Source organism: Capricornis sumatraensis, chromosome 2 (genome assembly GCF_032405125.1).
Source record: "Capricornis sumatraensis isolate serow.1 chromosome 2, serow.2, whole genome shotgun sequence".
Taxonomy (NCBI): domain Eukaryota; kingdom Metazoa; phylum Chordata; class Mammalia; order Artiodactyla; family Bovidae; genus Capricornis; species Capricornis sumatraensis.
The window spans coordinates 186,712,630-186,731,207 of record NC_091070.1 but is presented as its reverse complement, the minus strand read 5'-3'; the positions used below and the strand labels follow the sequence as shown (position 1 = coordinate 186,731,207).

Below are 18,578 nucleotides of genomic sequence, written 5' to 3'. Positions count from 1 at the left end.
ACCCACCATTATCCCAAGATGGGGCTTGGGAATAAATGCCCAAGAGGGGATTTAAGGTAAAGAGGCACATAAAAGACAGAAAACATTTCCACATTTGTTCCCCAAACCTGCCTTCCTGCTGCTGCTAAGTCGCTTCAGTTGTGTCCGACTCTGTGCGAACCCATAGATGGCAGCCCACCAGGCTCCCCTGTCCCTGGGATTCTCCAGGCAGGAACACTGGAGTGCGTTGCCATTTCTTTCTCCAATGCATGAAAGTGAAAAGTGAAAGTGAAGTCACTCAGTCGTGCCCGACTCTAGTGACCCCATGGACTGCAGCCTACCAGGCTCCTCCATCCATGGGATTTTCCAGGCAAGAGTACCAGAGTGGGGTGCCATTGCCTTCTCTGAAACCTGCCTTCCAGGTTTAGTTTATTTTGGTCACATTCTTCTTAGCCCTGGTGTCCAAGGCCAAGGTAGTGTTTCCTTAAGTAAACCAGAGGAGTTGCTTCTCCACAGAACCCTATTTGTCAATCAGGAATTTACCTGCCCTGCTGACTTCCCAGGGACCAGTCTGAGGGAGAAGCAGGATAAGCTTGCTCAGTGCTACCAAGCCTGAGGGCCTTTCTGGCCTAGGTCAGTGGCTGCCCCAGGGCCCAACTTCTAACTCTTATCCACCATTTGGCACCACTTTGACCCAGGCCATCTCAACAGGCCAGAAGCAAGTCCTCGTCTAAGGAAGGACACAGAAGGAGGCAGATCAGAGCTATGACTTTAAGGATGTGCTTTATGATTTCCAAACCACTTAAAATCCATTCTTTCCTCTGATCTTTACAGCAATTTTTCCTTTAGAGAAGGAATCACTGTCCACTTTAAATCTTCTGGATGAAAATGGAATCACAATGTAACTGATTTCTTCAAGGTCCCACTGGAGACAGTAAAGCTTGAATGCGGTTTCCTCTTTGACCGGTTCCTATGATCTGTCCTAAAGGCACTGGATGCTGTTCCCTCACTTCTGAGCAGGCCCTGTGCCTTGAGCAGGGACAGGCCCATTCTTCCTGCTCTCCTTCACTCCCCCGCCCCAACAACTTCAGCCTCGGGGAACAGCACAGAGCCGGTGGCTGACTGGGGCAAGGGTCAAGCTAACTCTGAACTTCAGGCTCAACTTTTCATTCTCTGGTGGCCTGAAGGTAAATTTTTGCAGAAGTGAGGTAAAAAAAATAAACAACTCAGTCCTGGCCAACTGTTCTCCAAGGCACATCCGCTTTCCTGAAAGACAAAAATATGAGCTACCTGGTTAGGTGGTCTGTGTCAGCAAGGACGGAAATCTTCCACCACGTCTTGCAAAACCTGAGCAAAGCGCAGGCCTACCTGGCCCTGGGCCTTTATGTACTCAGCTTAGTTGATCACAGCCACCTGGGGTAACAGAAGCCCTCCAAGTTCATTCCACAATCACACATTCAGTGCCTTCAGGGGTCAGACAGGTGAGCAAAGGTGAAGGGACAGGGCACAGAAGAAACAAGCGAGGGCCAAGGTTGACCTATAAATGTGGTCGAGCCAAAAGTCTTAACAAAAATCCACTAGCAAAGGACAAAAGCAAAACTCTGTGTTTATCTCTTTCAATTTTCAAAAAAAAATTGTTGAAAAGTAAAAGAAAGTAAGTGTTAAAGCAAGGTTTCTCAAGCATGAGTCACCTTTTTCCTGTGTTGTTTCCCTCCTTCATGACTGGGAATCTCCCTGCCAGGGCTCCCCTTGCAGGGCTGACCCCATTTCATCCCAGCTGCGCATCACCTGCTTCAGGCTTCCCCTAGCTCTCCCCTTCCTGACGCCCTCTGCCCCCACTTGGGCTACAACACCCTACACTGGTCTCTACCATCATGTCTCTTGAGGGTGTTTTAATAACTTACTTTCTCCCTAAGTAATATATGTTTAACTGCAAAAATGAAAAAAAAAAAAAAGTATAAAGACATTAAAGATGTTTGTAATCCCCAAATCCAGAAAAAACCCTTGTTAAACTTTGACATAGTTCCTCACTATCTCTGTAAAGATTTTCTTGCACACTGTCACTGAGATGACCCTCTGTAGTTACAATACAATACAATATTATAAATCAACTATACTTCAACAAAAATTTTAAAAAAGAAACCAGAAACTTGAGTCTTCACCCATTTTACGCCGATTCCTTGGGCACATGACTTTGGATGAGAAAAAACCTTATCTTAATTCTTATTTCCTTTCACTGAGAAAGGAGCTACTAATTGCTTTCCTAACTGTTAATAACTGGGTTGCTGTAAGTATAAAATAAAATAATTCGCTTGCAAATGAAATCTGTAATTAAAAGGATGTGTTACAACTCTCAATAACAAAAGCAACAACAACAAAAAAACAGTGAAGCAAGAATAATTATAATAGTTAAAATAAAACAGCTGAAATTGTACCATGATAGGAAATATAAAGTTCTTGTAGACAGGAAGACTGGAAGGTTTTCCTACATCTCATGTCTGCTTTCATGTTAGAAAGTTACTTGTACAGTGTGAGCAAAGGTAGCACAGAACCAGAGGAAGAAAGACACAGAAGATCTAATCAGAGTCAGTTCAGATACACGCAGGACAGTGTCCTACAGCAGGAAAGCCTGGGCTGTGAATCACTCCTATATGGGTTCAAATTCCAGTCCCTCCCTTTCCGTGCCTTTGTGGCATGATCAGCAAAACTATACTGTCACGGAAAGTCAGTCTATATTTAATTTAACTTAATGATAAGGAGAAGGGAATGGCAGCTCACTCCAGCATTCTTGCCTGGAGAATCCCAGGGATGGAGGAGCCTGGTGGGTTGCCGTCTACGGGTCACACAGAGTCAGACAAGACTGAAGTGACTTAGCAGCAGCAGCAGCAATGATAAGAAAACTATTATGAATTTCAAGTGTCAACGTACTGTAGCATTTAGTTACTTTTGGGGGGAGACACTGCCAGGATGAGCACAGGCTTTAGTATTTGATAAACCTGGTTAACCCTGAGTTCTAGTTGTGCCCTGTGAGCTTTAAGACTGTAGATCCATAGTTGGCCCTGATAAGCTCCACTTTTGAGCCTTATCTTCAGTGTGGTGATTGGAATTTGAACCTTGTAACGTTAAACTAGAACACATGGTCCATGAGAGTGGCACTGGTCTTTTTTCTACCTAATCATTGTCATATTCACAGGGTTGCATAACTGAGACATAACAGGTGCTTGGGAAACATTTATAGATATAAGGACTTAGGAAACAATTTGAAATGATCTCAACAACATCAGTTCAGTTCAGTTCAGTCGCTCAGTCGTGTCCGACTCTTTGTGACCCCATGAATTGCAGCACGCCAGGCCTCCCTGTCCATCACCAACTCCCGGAGTTCACTCAGACTCACGTCCATCGAGTCAGTGACGCCATACAGCCATCTTATCCTCTGTGAACATAACTAACTCTTTATCTGGTATACAAAAAGAATTTTTCTTACTCATTTTACAATATTATGAGTAAAACACCCAACTGCACCCAACTGGCTGGCTGGGAAACAAGAAAGAGAGAGTTTGCTCTGCATTCTCATTCATATTTCACGTTATGCACCATATAAATGTAAAGGGTGGTTGTTGTTGTTCAGTCACTAAGTTGTGTCTGACTCTTTGCGACCCCACATACTGCGGTACACCAGGCTTCCCTGTCTTTCACTATCTCTGGGAGTTTGCTCAAACTCATGTTCCCTGAGTCGGTGATGCTTATCTAACCATCTCATTTAAAAAGGAAAAAGGACCTCTTCAGGAAGAACTTACAGAGTAGAATCTCATCTACTTAAGTCCATGGTACTTAGAATCACTTGTGATGCCCACAGTGCTAAGGAAGCAGCCTCCCCCATCCCTTTCTCAGCATTAACTTTACATTTTTGTGAGTGGGAGGCCCTAAAAAGATCTCAGAACATTTAAAGCTCAATAAAGATGGTTGGATGTGAGAGTTGGACTGTGAAGAAGGCTGAGCACTGAAGAATTGATGCTTTTGAACTGTGGTGTTGGAGAAGACTCCTGAGAGTCCCCTGGACTGCTAGGAGATCCAACCAGTCCATTCTGAAGGAGATCAACCCTGGGATTTCTTTGGAAGGACTGATGCTAAAGCTGAAGCTCCAGTACTTTGGCCACCTCATGCGAAGAGTTGACTCATTGGAAAAGACTGATGCTGGGAGGGATTGGGGGCAGGAGGAGAAGGGGACGACCGAGGATGAGATGGCTGGATGACATCACGGACTCGATGGATGTGAGTCTGAGTGAACTCCAGGAGATGGTGATGGACAAGGAGGCCTGGCATGCTGCGATTCATGGGGTCACAAAGAGTCGGACACGACTGAGTGACTGAACTGAAATGAACTGAACTGAACTGAAAGATGGTGAGTGTCCAATCTTCTTTGTGGTTAACAGGCAGAGGCTAAGCTCCTGTCCCTCAAGTTTCTAGGAGAGAACAACGTGAAGCTGAAATCTCCATCAGAGTCAAGCCAGGGCTTAGGAAGTAAGGGCATGAGTCTTGGTGATGCACAGCCTAGGGAACCTTGACGTGCAAACAACGGCAAGAGTGAGTCATGCTGGGCAGGGCTATCTGGAGACATTCCAACTAAAGCAAAGCATCACAAGGAGAAGAGCAGGGAAGGGCAGAGAGAGCAACTCTGGGTCCCCACACTCCTATTTCTTGTTACTCACCTATTGAAAAAGGCAGGAAAGATTCCCTTTTCTTAAACTGTCCATTCTCCAGAAAATGCTCTGGATTGAAGGTGTCAGGGGTGGCCCACTCTGTGGGGTCGTTGTGCAGCGCAGTCAGGTTGGTCATGACCACGGTGCCCTGGAGAAGGCAGAAGAGACTCAGGCAAGACATGACACACACGTGTGTGCAGAGCATGGCAGTGCCCTCGCTCCCAGAGCCTAGGCTCCAGGGCTGACAGCACCCTGACCTCCCTCCGTCTCCCCAGCTCACCACCTTCTGAGCCCAACCCCTAGCACCATGCTCTTTGCCATGGGACAGCTTACAATGGTGGACTGAAATTGTCTGCTGGGAATTTTATCAGGGAAGTGTGACTACTCGAGTGCAGAATGGATCTCTTCAGGGACTTGTCAGTGTAGAACCTGGGAGGGAAGGTGTGTGCATCAATAAGAGAATAATGTGACAGTGGGAAGGCAGTTCTGGACCAAAATCAACCCAGTTGCTCAGTGAAATGGCAGCTTCTCCAACATGAAAAATGTCTCATTCATCTAAGATTCTCTAACTCTCTTCCCTTCATCATCTAGCACATTCCACAGAAGAGTTAATGATAGAATCAGGTCGCCCAGTGAAAGAAATCACTGTCCTTCCCGGTACACAGCAAGAAACCCAGGAGTCCTCCTTAGTGTCTCCCTTTCCCTCATTCTGCTTTCATCCCATCCTTCACCAGGCTGGTCACTTTTCCTAGAAATTCCTCTCCATTCCATCACCTCCATGTTATGTCCTCCACTTCCTGGTCCAAGGTACTACCTTGGTTGTCCACACTCCTACAGGAGGCCTAACTACAACTCTATATCCTCTCCCCCCTCCAAAGTGCTTCACACACGGAAAGCAGAGCTAGCTCTGGACATGATTTGGTTGTCACTGCTGTCCATCCACTACATCCGGAACTTGATAGATGCACTCCAGTATTTCCCAGCACTCTTCTATTAAGGACACATCACCTGCCCTCTATCTGAGTCATGGTCCTTCTGCCTCCTCCCACTATATCAAGCCTCTTTCAGTTTCTCAATCATACCACTTGTTCCCATAACTTTCTACATGGTGGCCTGTGGGCATCCTCACTAAACCTGCTGGTGCCAGGGTCTTTGTCCCTGCCATGAGCCCCAGTCGCCCCCTGCCTCTGCAGGACACCTTCCCATATTAGTAGGTAGGTCTGGTCCGGTCTCTTATGAGGTCACTGCTATTTTCTCCTGAGTGCTGGTGTGCACATGACCCAAGAGGGGAGTTGATATTTCCTGTAGCCCTGTGGAATTCCTGCAATCAAAAGCTGCTGGCGTTCAAAGTCCTTGGAGCTCAGGGCTTTCACTCTTGTGGGCAGAATTTCTGTCTTGTAATCATTTCCCAGTTGCAAGTTCCCCACCCAGGGATTTGTTCTAGTCCTCACAGAATACTACATCAGAAAAAAAATCTTGTAGAACCAGTCTGTTGAGCTAGGATGGTTCTCTGGAGCTAACTAATTGCTACGAATATATGAAGATCACCTGTAATATCATTTAGACCTCAGAATTCACCCATAAAATGGTCAATCAGCAAGAAAATAGTAAATGCAATCACTGTGGGAATAGCTGCTTTTCCTAGGGCTGCAGGGACCGTGACCAAGATGAGCCCAAAGGGAAGTTCTTCCAGTTTTGCCTTGAGATCAACACGAGGTTCAATACACAAAGAGGGACTCAGATTGGATTGGTATCACAGAAATAGACCAAGGTGGTGAGGAAGCAAGGTACTGTATATGTGCAGTGTTCAGGTGAGACACTATGGGGCAGAGGAGAGCTGTTTGCTGACATCCTAGGAGTGATGGGCAGAGAGAGAGCAGAATTGCCTTTGTGAGGAGAGAGAATTTAATAGGGCCCTGCTGAGAACAATTGCAGGAAGACTCTTGAAAACAAGTCAAATGAAGCAACTCCAGAGTGAGAACATGGTGTCGTACAAAAAAGATGAACCTGGGCATCAGAACAATTCTATTTCTTTAACCCAACTCTTGTGACTTTGTAGCCAAGGGATCTTATACAAGATCAATCAGCTCTGAGCCTTGATGCAAATTTGTAAAATGAAGATAAGAGAATGATTGAGAATTAAGACATTTTGAAAGAATCTGTATAGTTCATAGTACATAACCGCTCCTTAAAAAGCATTAATTAATTCTCTCCTTTTGTGATATTTAATATGCACAAGCTTGGATTGATTCTCTTGTGAGGTAGTCCATCAACGGACTGTAAGTCAAGGCAATACCTGTGGGGATATTATGTTAGAAACACCAGTTTAATGCGATGGCCCAGGAGGTCTCAACTGTCCCTCATATTTTAACGTTCTATAGCCCCAGGATTGTGAAGCAGAATTTTCCAAAAATAAATCTGACAAGTCACTATCCTATCAGAAGCCCTCCCATGACAAAGAAGAGGACTTCATGACAAAGGCTGATGGAGAATTGCTGCCTGCACATCATGCAGTAAAAAGAATGAGAAATCTCACAGTAGAGAAAATTCAGCCTTTGCCTGAACATGCTTGACGCAGGAATTTCCGTTCTCCTTCAGAACATCAATTACCATTGACTTGATAATGTTCTGAAGATCCTACATGAAGAAAAATATCCAGTATTAGGTCAGTAATTATATATCTCTCTCCCCATTTAAGTGTTTCGCTAAGACAAGAAAACATGTCACTTGTCCAGGTGAGAATCCCACCACTTAAAATATGAGCTTGGGGTCCTGAGGCTACGAGTGGGGCCTTATTACCTTGGGCAAGTGGTATCCGGCCAGGGTGGTGTCCACTGCCACCTCCCGGGGCACGTTCAGAGGGATAACGTTCCCCATTCTCAGCACCTCGTGGATGACAGCGTTGGTGTAGGGCATGGACTCGCGAGTGGCCGTGCTTGGCTGTTGTGATTGGCCAAGCACCCTGTCAATCTCAGCTTGGACTTTTCCTGAAAAAAGCAGAGGTGGTTCTATAATTCTGTTTTTTTATAACTCTCCTTGAGCCTGGTTAAGTTAAGGAATGAAATAACCAGCATCAAAACGGCTATCTTAGGCTCTCCAGACTAGCTTCTCAGGGAGGTATGAGAGTGGGAAGTGGGCCCTGGTGTGAGACAAATTAGGTGGAAAACTCTTGCTCAACAACATTCCTGCTGCAAGTTCCTAAAGCTGTGTGAGCCTCAGGTTCCTCTTATTAGTGAGGGTGAACCAACACTCCCTATAGATGAACTAATTTATGGAAGCTTACTGACCTGGCCTAGGCCCATCCACTAATGAGCTCACCTTGGATTTCGGGGTTAAGGGCCATGTAGAGCAGCCCCCAGCGCAGGGCAGTTGAAGTTGTCTCTGTTCCAGCAAGGAAGAGGTCCAGGGTGTTGTAGATGAGATTTTCTTCACGGAAACTTGAAGCAGCATCGCCCTTATGCTAGAAAACACAGCGATTATTGGCTTATCCAGATGGTTCTTAGTTGCCACAACATAGGAGGCTTCCTTCACCCTAGAGAGAACATGGAAGGAGAGATTCCCCCAAGAGAAATGACTTTTCCTTTGATCATCTCAGCAGGAAGAGGCTTATTATTGCGGTATCATTAGCATCTTCCTGCTCCAAGTGCTGGAAGCTTTTGTCACCTTGGATAGACAAAAATTAAGAGAATCTTTTTACTTCCATATTTTGGGAGAATCTATTATTTATTATTATAACAGTATATTATTATATTGGAAATATAATAATATTTGGGTTACAATATTAGCCACACCATTCACTATGTGTATGACTTGACCAAATTACTAAACCTTTCAAACTATGTTCAATACTCATCCCTCAACTGGCATTATGAACTATGTGAGATGGAAAGGTCATATAAGAAATCCTCAACAAATGTTTGTACTGTTATAAAGAATAAAATGAATTTCTCTGAAGTACAACAATTTTTAAATTTCCCATTAACATCCTCCTTTTTAGGTTAAAATTCTCTGATTCCAATAGCCATTCCTCATGGCACTTCGGCATCTTCACCACTTTCCTACAGAAGCTTCAGAGTGTCAATGTTCCTCCGTGTGTGGTCACACACCTGCACACCTTATAACAAGTGAAATCTCATCCTCTCAGGAGAAATCAATGCTTCTATTAATGGTATAACAATAAAGTGAAATAGGAGACAGAGAAAAGTGCACAATTATTTCAACTGCAAGAGTTGAAAATGAGTAAAAAATTATGCCACTGTGGCAGTGATGAGTATTAACCAGAGGGCTTACTATGTTAAAGGACATACAACCTATTTGGCCTTTTCCATGCATCTTACAAATAACATTTGAAAGTGCATGAAACAGGAAGGAGGGAGGAAGGCAAAAGTCCTCCACTTGAGGCTAACCTTTGGCATCTGACTCATGTTCGCTTGTACTCTGCGCTGGGGAACTGGGAAAGGGGTAGTGGACTGGATATTGGTATGGCTATTAATAAAACAATGCTTCTTTTTCTTATTGGGTACAGGTCTTTGAGATATGGGCAGAGCATAGAGATTAGACTGGAAAGGCAGTATTTGGGCTTTCCAAAGACCTCAATTGAAGAAAGTAGGGTAAACCACTAGACCACCCAGGTATGACCTAAATCAAATACTTTACAATTATACAGTGGAAATGACATATAGATTCAAGGGATTAGATCTGATAGAGTGCCTGAAGAACTATGGATGAGGTTCATGACATTGTATAGGAGGCGGTGATCAAGAAAAAGAAATGCAAAAAGGCAAAATGGTTGTCTGAGGAGGCTTTACAAATAGCTGAGAAAAGAAGAGAGGCTAAAGGCAAAGGAGAAAAGGAAAGATATACCCATCTGAATATAGATTTCCAAAGAACAGCAAGGAGAGATAAGAAAGCCTTCCTAAGTGATCAGTGCAAAAAAAAACAGAGGAAAACAATAGAATGGGAAAGACTAGAGATCTCTTCAAGAAAATTAAAGATTCCGTGGGAACATTTCATGCAAAGATGGGTACAATAAAGGACAGAAACTGTATGGACCTAACAGAAGCAGAAGATATTATGAAGAGGTGGCAAGAATACGCACAAGAACTATACAAAAAAGATCTTAATGACCCATATAACCACAATGGTGTAATCACTCATGTAGAGCCAGACATCCTGGAATGTGAAATCAAGTGAACCTTAGGAAGCATCCCTATGAACAAAGCTAGTAGAGGGGATGGAATTCCAGTTGAGCCATATCAAATCCTTAAAGATGATGCTGTTAAAGTGCTGCACTCAATATGTCAGCAAATTTGGAAAACTCAGCCATGGTCATAGGACTGGAAAAGGTCAGTTCTCATTCCAATCCCCAAGAAAGGCCATGCCAAAGAATGTCAGACTACTGCACAATTGCACTCATCTCATACACTAGCAAAGTAATGCTCAAAATTCTCCAAGCAAGGCTTCAACAGTACGTGAACCAAGAACTTCCAGATGTTCAAGGTGGATTTAGAAAAACAGAGGAACCAGAGATCAAATTGCCAACATCTGTTGGATCATCAAAAAAGCAAGAGAGACCATTCACACTGACCGCTTCTCCTGAGCAGATCAGCAAGACCTGGGGTGCTTGCGAGGAGCTTGACGCAGCACCGTCCCACCCCAAGCCGGGAGCCAGCAGGGGACATCTGCGTGCTCCAATCCACAGGCAAAACGCTTTGAAGAGCTCACCACACGCACATTTATGGTTCTCTTTAAAGAAGCCTCATGGAAGCTTGAGGAGGAGAATAAGATGGCGGAGAAGTAGATGGACATGGAGTATATATCTCTCCACAGATACACCAGGAATACACCTTCAGACACAGATGTACATGCAGAACACCAGCTGAGAGTGGACAGGAGTACCTGACCAGCAGAAAAGAATATACGGAACCATGCAAAACTCAGTAGGATGAAGGAATGAGGGGGGAAAACAGGAGTGTTACTAGGACTGGACCTGCCCTCAGCCACTGGGGGAACTGAAAGAGGGGTCTGATCCCCACATTGGGGCAATTGTATGAGTCAGAGTAGAGACATTTACGGCTGAAAGTGAAACAGCTGATCTGTGGCAGCCTAAATGGAATGAGAGTGAGACAGTCCTTGCTGAAGCCATATGCACATTGGATAGGGACACAGGTCCCCTGGAAGGTGCAATGGCTGGGAGATGGAGTTTAGGGATTGTGGAGCAATCCCAGGGTGAGGGCTGCTGTTGATTACAGACAGACAGATTGAGGGGATGTGAACAAGAAGATTATGGTGGGAAATGCCTGTGGAGAAAACCTGGGCAGCCATGGAAGCAAAGCAATACTTCTGAGTCAAGCAGTAGTGGCTGGAGCCATCACCAAAGCCTCTCTCTCCCCACACACCAGCATCGGCAGCTGAACAATAGAGAGGCTGGCCCATCAAATGCCTGATGCACTGAACTCCAGAGTAGGACCTCACCCGGGGTGCCCCTTTAAGTGCCTGATATGCAGATCTACAGAGTAGGAGGCCAGCCAGGTGGGCCCCTCTGTGTGCCTGACATGCCCAACAACAGAAAAGGACCACAGGCAAGGGCCCTCTAAGTACCTGAATAAGCAGAGCTACAGAGAAAGGCTGGCCAAAGAGGCTTTCTGATCACCAGCTACAAGAGGCTTGAAAAGAGACTCTGAGAGGGCCATAACTCCTGCAATGGAGGCAGTCCACGTCCCCTCACTCTTCGTGCTGCCAGGGTCCCCGCAAGCCAAGAAGCTGTGCCACCTTCACGCTCAACTCTCAGTGGGGCAGGATCACTTCATTTGCGTCCAACTCTTTGTGACTCTGTAGACTGTGGCCTGCCAGGCTTCTCTGTCAGGGAGGGGGGTTCTCCAGGCAAGAGTACTGGAGCGTATTGGCCAATACTGGTTGCCATAGTCTTCTAGAGCACTATATTTCCTGCTGCCCTAGCTGCCAACTCCTCTGAGTACCTGGTGCTGCCAGAACCCCTGTGGCCCAAGCAGCTGGACCACTTCTGCCCTTGACCCTCACAAGGGCAAACCCAAGTCCTCCAGGGCAGCCTCAGAAGCAAACCCCAGTGAACAATGGATGACCCACATGCAGAGATGGAAATAAAACCTCAGTTGAAGCCCAGGGGCAGTGTGGCTAAGGAAGAAGACCCAAAATCTTCCCACCAGCTGTACAAGCTACAGATTAAACCCACATGATCAACTAGGCAGTCTCTGTGCCTATGGAATGTGTAAAAGGACACTGAGAGCTCGCACAAAAGAAAATGCACTGGTTTTGTTAGCTGTGGACATTGGAGGAAAGAACACACAGGAGTGGGACCAGATTAGAATCTGAGCTGCCCCCACAGCAGGTCCAGAGATCAGCACAGTGCATCCTAGAGAGGTGAGGTGGACTGTTACTCCCAGTGAGGGAAATGACTCTGACAGCAGTGATTCAGAAAAAAACATTTATTATTCTTATGTTTTGATTTGTTCTGTAGGTTCTTTTGGATTTTTTTCTTTTTTTTCCCCCCTCTTTCTGTTGTAGTTGTTGATTTTATTGGCACTATGAAATCTAATTAACTTTTTGATCTTTTTTTTCTCAGTCACATTTTTTATTGTTTTTATAAATTTCTGTCTCTATGTTGGGCTTTCACAGTTCTGTGGACTTTTCTCTTTTTCAATTTTAATTTTTGACTTTTTAAACCTATTATTATTTTTCTACATTTATTCCTTTGTTTTCTTTTCCTACTGTTCCTTTCCCCTTGCAGTTAATCTTTAGTGCATATAAATCTACCTCTATTTAACTACCTCTACCTCTATTCAACTTTGCATATCTATTCTTTCTGTCTTCATTTTCTTTCCTTTCCTCTCAACATATTTGTTAGTTTTATTTTCCTTGCTTTATTCCCCAATTGGCACCTTGCTTTTGTTTTGCTTTCCAGTTTGTGCTTTAGTTAGTTTTATTCTTAACTGGTAGATATAATTTTTGGTTTCTTTTGTTTGCCAGGTTAATCCATTCTACTTTATTTTTGTTGGACTGTTTTGATTTTGCTTATGGGTGTGTATATATATGTGTGTGTGTGTATGCGTATTCAGTGACACATTTTATTGTTGTTATAAACCTCTGCCTCTATATTGGGCTTTTGCAGTTCTGTGGAGTTTTCCTTTTTCTTTCTTTCTTCTTCCTTTTTTTAATCTTTTTTTTTCTTTTCTCTTTTTCATAATTTTAATTTTTTAAATCTACTATATATTTTTCTACATTTGGTACATTTTCTACTTGGTTTGCCTTTCCTACTATTCTTTTATTTTGAAGTTAATCTTTAGTGTATATAAATCTTCTGCATCCACGTCTATTTAACTTTGCACATCTATTCTTTCTTTCTTTCTTTCCTTTCCTCTCAACATATTCGTTCGTTTTGCTTTCATTGCTTTATTTGCACCTTGATTTAGTTTTGCTTTCCAGTTTGTGCTTTAGTTAGTTTTGTTCTTAACTGGTAAATATAATTTTTTATTTCCTTTGTTCACCTGGTCAATCTACTGTACTTTATTTTCATTGGACTGTTTTGACCTTACTTATGGGTATATATGTATATGTGTATATTCTGTTATTTTAATTATTATTTACCTGATTTTGTAACTGCCATTAGTCAGGGGTTCATCTTTGGTTTCTTGGTTTCAGGTATTTGTTTTAATCTCACTTAATACCATAGCAAACCACTTGTGGAATCTTTGTTCATGACCAGAGATCAAGCCCTGAGCCTTTGGAGTGAAAGCACTGACTCCAGGACCCTAGACTAGCAGAGAACTAACCCCAGGGAGTATCAAATAGTGAGAACTCACACAAAGGAAGCCACTTGAATACAAAATATGGCATCACTCACCCACAGGTAGCACCCTGTGCAGGATGCTTCATCTAAACAACAAACAAAACAATACAACCCAATCATCAGCAGACAGCATTACCACCTCACTCAGCCTTGCCCATCTGAGGAAAAACAAACAAATAAAAAAACTCAGCACAAATCCCATCCTAAGCTTACACAAACCACTGGACCAACCTTAGGAGGGCAGAAACCAAAAAGAAGAAATAATTCAACCTTGAAGTCTGGGAAAAGGAGACCTCAAACACAATAAGTTAAAAACAATAATGAAAAGGCAGAGAAACACTATGCAAATGAAGAAACAGACTAGAAACACAGAAGTCCAAATAAATGAAGAGGAAATAGGCAAACTACCTGAAAAAGAATTCAGAATAATGAAAGTAAAGATGATCAAAAACCTTGAAAACAAGATGGAGAAAATGCAAGAATCAATTAACAAAGACCTAGAAGAATTAAAGAATAAGCAAAGAGAGACAAACAACACAATTACTGAAATTAAAAATACTCTAGAACAAAATCAGTATCAGAATATCTGAAGCAGAAGAACAAATCAGTGAGCTGGGAGACAAAATTGTGGAAATAACTTCTAAAGAACAGAATAAAGTAAAAGAATGAAAAGAACTGAGGATAGTCTCAGAAACCTCTGAGACAATATCAAATGCCCCAATATTTGAATTATAGGGGTCCCAGAAGAAGAACAGAAAAAGAAAGGGTATGAGAAAATTTTTGAAGAGATTATAGTTGAAAATTTCCCCAACATGGAAGAGGAAATAGTCAAGTCCAAGAGGCACAAAGAGTCCTATTTATGATAAACCCAAGGAGAAACACACCAAGACATATACTAATCAAACTAACAAAGACTAAACACAAAGAAAAAATATTAAAAGCAGCAAGGGAAAAGCAACAAGTAACATACAAGGGAAACCCCATTTGCTGAGTAGCTGATCTTTCAGCAGAAACTGCAGGCCAGAAGGGAATGGCAGGATATATTTAAAGTACTGAAAGGGAAAAATCTACAACCAAGATTACTGTACTCAGCAAGGATCTCATTCAAAGTTAATGGAGAGATAAAAAGCCTTTCAGACAAGCAAAAGGTAAGAGAATTCAGTACCACCAAACCAGCTTTACAACAAATGTTAAAGGGACTTATATAGTTAAGAAATACAAGAGAAGAAAAGATCTACAAAATCAAACCCCAAACAATTAAGAAAATGGCAATAGGAACATATATATCAATAATTACTTTAAATGTACATGGATTAAATACTCCAACCAAAAGACACAGACTGGCTGAATGGATGCAGAAACAAGACCCATATATATGCTGTCTATAAGAAACCCACCTCAGATGTAAAGACATATATAGACTGAAAGTGAGAGGAAGGAAGAATATATTCCTTGCAAATGGGAGGCAAAAGAAAGCCAGAGCAGCAATCCTAATATCAGACAAAATAGACTTTAAAGAATATTACAAGAGATAAGGAAGGACACTACATAATGATCAAGGGAACAATCAAGAGGAAGGGATAACAATTGTAAATATCTATGCACCCAACATAAGAGCACCTAAATGCATAAGTCAAACACTAACAGAGAAAGGAGAAATTGACAGTAGCACAATAATAGTAGGCGATTTTAACACCCAGTCACACCAATGGACATATCATCAAAACAGAAAATTAATAAGGAAACACAAGTCTTAAGTGATACATTAGATGATATGGATGTCATTCATATCTTCAGGACATTCCATCCAAATGCAAAAGAATACACCTTCTCAGATACACATGGAACATTCGCCAGGATAGACCACATCTTGGGTCACAAATCAAACCTCAGTGAATTAAAGAAATTGAAAACATATCAAGCATCTTCTCTGACCACAATTCTATGAGACTAGATATCAACTACAAGAAAAAATTGTAAGAAACACAAACACTTGGAGATTAAACAACACATTTCTAAATAACCAACAGGTTACTGAAGAAATCAAAAGGGAAATCAAAAAATTTCTAGAAACAAATGGCAATGAAAACATGACAACTCAAAACCTATGTGATGCAGCGAAAGCAGTTCTAAGAGGGACGTTTATAGCAATACAATCCTACCTCAGGAAATAGGAAAACATCAAATAGACAACCTGACTTTACACCTAAAACAACTGGGAAAAGAAGAACAAAACAAAAAAAAAATCCAAAAATTAGTAGAAGGAAAGAAACCATAAAGATCCAAGCAGAAACAAATGAAAAGGAAATGAAAGAAACAATAGTAAAGATTAATAAAACTGAAAGCTGGTTCTTTGAGAAGATAAACAAAATTGACAAACCTTTATCCAGACTCTTCAAGAAAAAAGAGAAGAAGCAAATCAACAAAATTAGAAATGAAAAACAAGAGGTTACAACAGACAATGCAGAAATACAAAGGATCACAAGAGACTATCATGAACAGCTCTATGGCAATAAAATGGATAACCTGGAAGAAACGGACAGATTCTTAGAAAAGTTCCATCTTCTAACACTGAACCGGCAAGAAATAGAAATTATGAACAACCCAAATACAAGCACTGAAATTGAAGCTGTGATCAAAATTTTCCCCCAAAACAGAAGCCCAGGACCACATGGCTTCACAGGAGAGTTCTATCAAACTTTTAGAGAAGACCTAATGCCTGTCTTTCTAAAACTCTTTCAAAACCTTGCAGAAGAAGGAACACTTCCAAACTCATTCTATGAGGCCATCATCACCCTGATACCAAAACCATGCAAAGATAACACACAAAAAAGAAAACTACAGGCCAATATCACTGATGAAAATAGATGTAAAAATCCTCAACAAAATTTTAGCAAACAGAATTCAGCAACACATCAAAAAGCTCACACATCATGATCAAATTGGGTTTATTCCACGAATGCAAAGATTCTTCAATATACTCAAATCATTCAATGTAATATACCATATTAACAAATTGAAAGATAAAAACCATATCATTTCAATCGATGCAGGAAAAGAATTTGATAAAATACAGCACCCATTTGTGATTAAAATCCTTCAAAAAAAGGGCATAGAAGGAACCTACCTGGAAATAGTCAAGTCCATAAATGATAAGACTATAGCAAACATTATTCTCAAGGGTGAAAAACTCAAAGTATTCCCCCTAAGATCCGAAACAAGACAAAGGTGTCCACTTTCACCACTATTATTTAATATCATTCTGGAAGTCCTAGTTACAGCAATCAGAGAAGAAAAGGAAACAAAAGGAATCCAGATCAGAAAGGAAGAAGGAAAGCTCTGTTTGCAGATGACATGATACTGTACATAGAAAACCCGAAAGATAGTATCAGAAAATTACTAGAGCTAATCAGTGAATTTAGCAAAGTTGCAGGATACAAAATCAATACACAGAAACCACTTGCATTTCTATATACTAACAATGAAAACTCAGAAAGAGAAATTAAGGAATCAATCCCATTCACCACTGCAACAAAAAGAATTAAATATCAAGGAATAAACTTACCTAAGGAAACATAAGAACTGTACACAGAAAATTATAAGACAGTAATGAAAGAAATCAAAGACAACATATATAGATGCAGAGATATTTCATGTTCCTGGGTAGGAATAATCAATATTATGAAAATGACTATACTGCCAAATGCAATCTACAGATTCAATGTGATCCCTATCAAATTACCAGAGACATTTTTCACAGAACCAGAACAAATTCATATGGAAACACAAAAGACCCTGAATAGCCAAAGCAATCTTGAGAAGTAACAATGGAGCTGGAGGAATCAACCTTCCTGACTTCAGATTATACTACAAAGCTACAGTCATCGAGAAAAGATGGTACTGGCACAAAAAAGAAATATAGACCAATGGAACAAGATAGAAAGCCCAGAAATAAACCCATGCACCTATGGGTACCTTATTTTTAACAAAGGAGGCATGAATATACAATGGGGCAAAGACAGCTTCTTCAATAAGTGGTGCTGTGAAAAGTGGACAGCTACATGTAAAAGAATGAAATTAGAACACTTCCTAACATCATACAAAAAGATAAACTCAAAATGGATTAAAGACCTAAATGTGAGACCAGAAACTATAAAACTCTTAGAGGAAAACATAGGCAGAACACTCAATGACATAAATCAAAGCAAGATCCTCTAGGACCCACCTCCTAGAGTAACCAAAATAAAAACAAAAGTAAACAAGTGGGACCTGATTAAACTTTTGCACAGCAAAGGAAACTAGAAGCAAGGAGAAAAGACAACCCTCAGAATGGGAGAAAATGATAGCAAATGAAACAAATGACAAAGGATTAATTTTCATAATATACAAGCAGGTCATACAACTCAAGGCCAGAAAAACAAACAACCCAATCAAAAAGTGGGAAGAAGACCTAAACAGACATTTCTGCAAAGAAGACATACAGATGGCTAACAAACACATGAAAAGATGCTCAACATTGCTCATTATTAGAGAAATGCAAATCAAAACCACAATGAGATATCACTTCATACCAATCAGAATGGCCATCATCAAAAAGTCTACAAAGAATAAATGCTGGAGAGGGTATAGAGAAAAGGGAACACTCTTGCACTGTTGGTGGGAATGTAAATTGATACAGTTACTATGGAAGATGGTATGGAGATTCCTTAAAAAGCTAGGAATAAACTCACCATATGACCCAGCAATCCCACACCTAGGCATATACCCTAAAGACATATGTATCTCATTGTTTACTACAGCACTATTTACAATATTAGAACATGGAACAAACTAGATATCCATCTATAGACGAATGGATAAAGAAGTCATGTATATATACACAATGGAATATTACTCAGCCATAAAAAGGAATGCATTTGAGTCAGTTCTGATGAGGTGGATGAACCTAGAACCTATTATACGGAGTGAAGTAAGTCAGAAAGAGAAAGATAAATATCATATTCTAATGCATATATATGGAATCTAGAAAAATTGTTCTGAAGAATTTATTTACAGGGCAGCAATGGAGAAACAGA

The 18,578-nt window shown here is 41.4% G+C and overlaps 1 protein-coding gene across 1 annotated transcript in view; it reads right to left on the bottom strand.

Moving 5' to 3' along the window:
- Positions 1 to 771: 771 nt before the first annotated feature.
- The window catches only part of LOC138072881 (cytochrome P450 2J2-like), a 30,887-nt gene continuing 13,080 nt past the window's right edge, over positions 772 to 18,578 (bottom strand). The window contains exons 6-9 of the mRNA XM_068964144.1: positions 7,998 to 8,139; positions 7,479 to 7,666; positions 4,689 to 4,827; positions 772 to 1,245 (exon numbers count right to left, since the gene is read on the bottom strand). Coding sequence (XP_068820245.1) covers positions 1,067 to 1,245; positions 4,689 to 4,827; positions 7,479 to 7,666; positions 7,998 to 8,139 — 648 coding nt within the window. The 3' untranslated portion in view covers positions 772 to 1,066. The remainder of the gene's footprint in view (positions 1,246 to 4,688; positions 4,828 to 7,478; positions 7,667 to 7,997; positions 8,140 to 18,578) is intronic.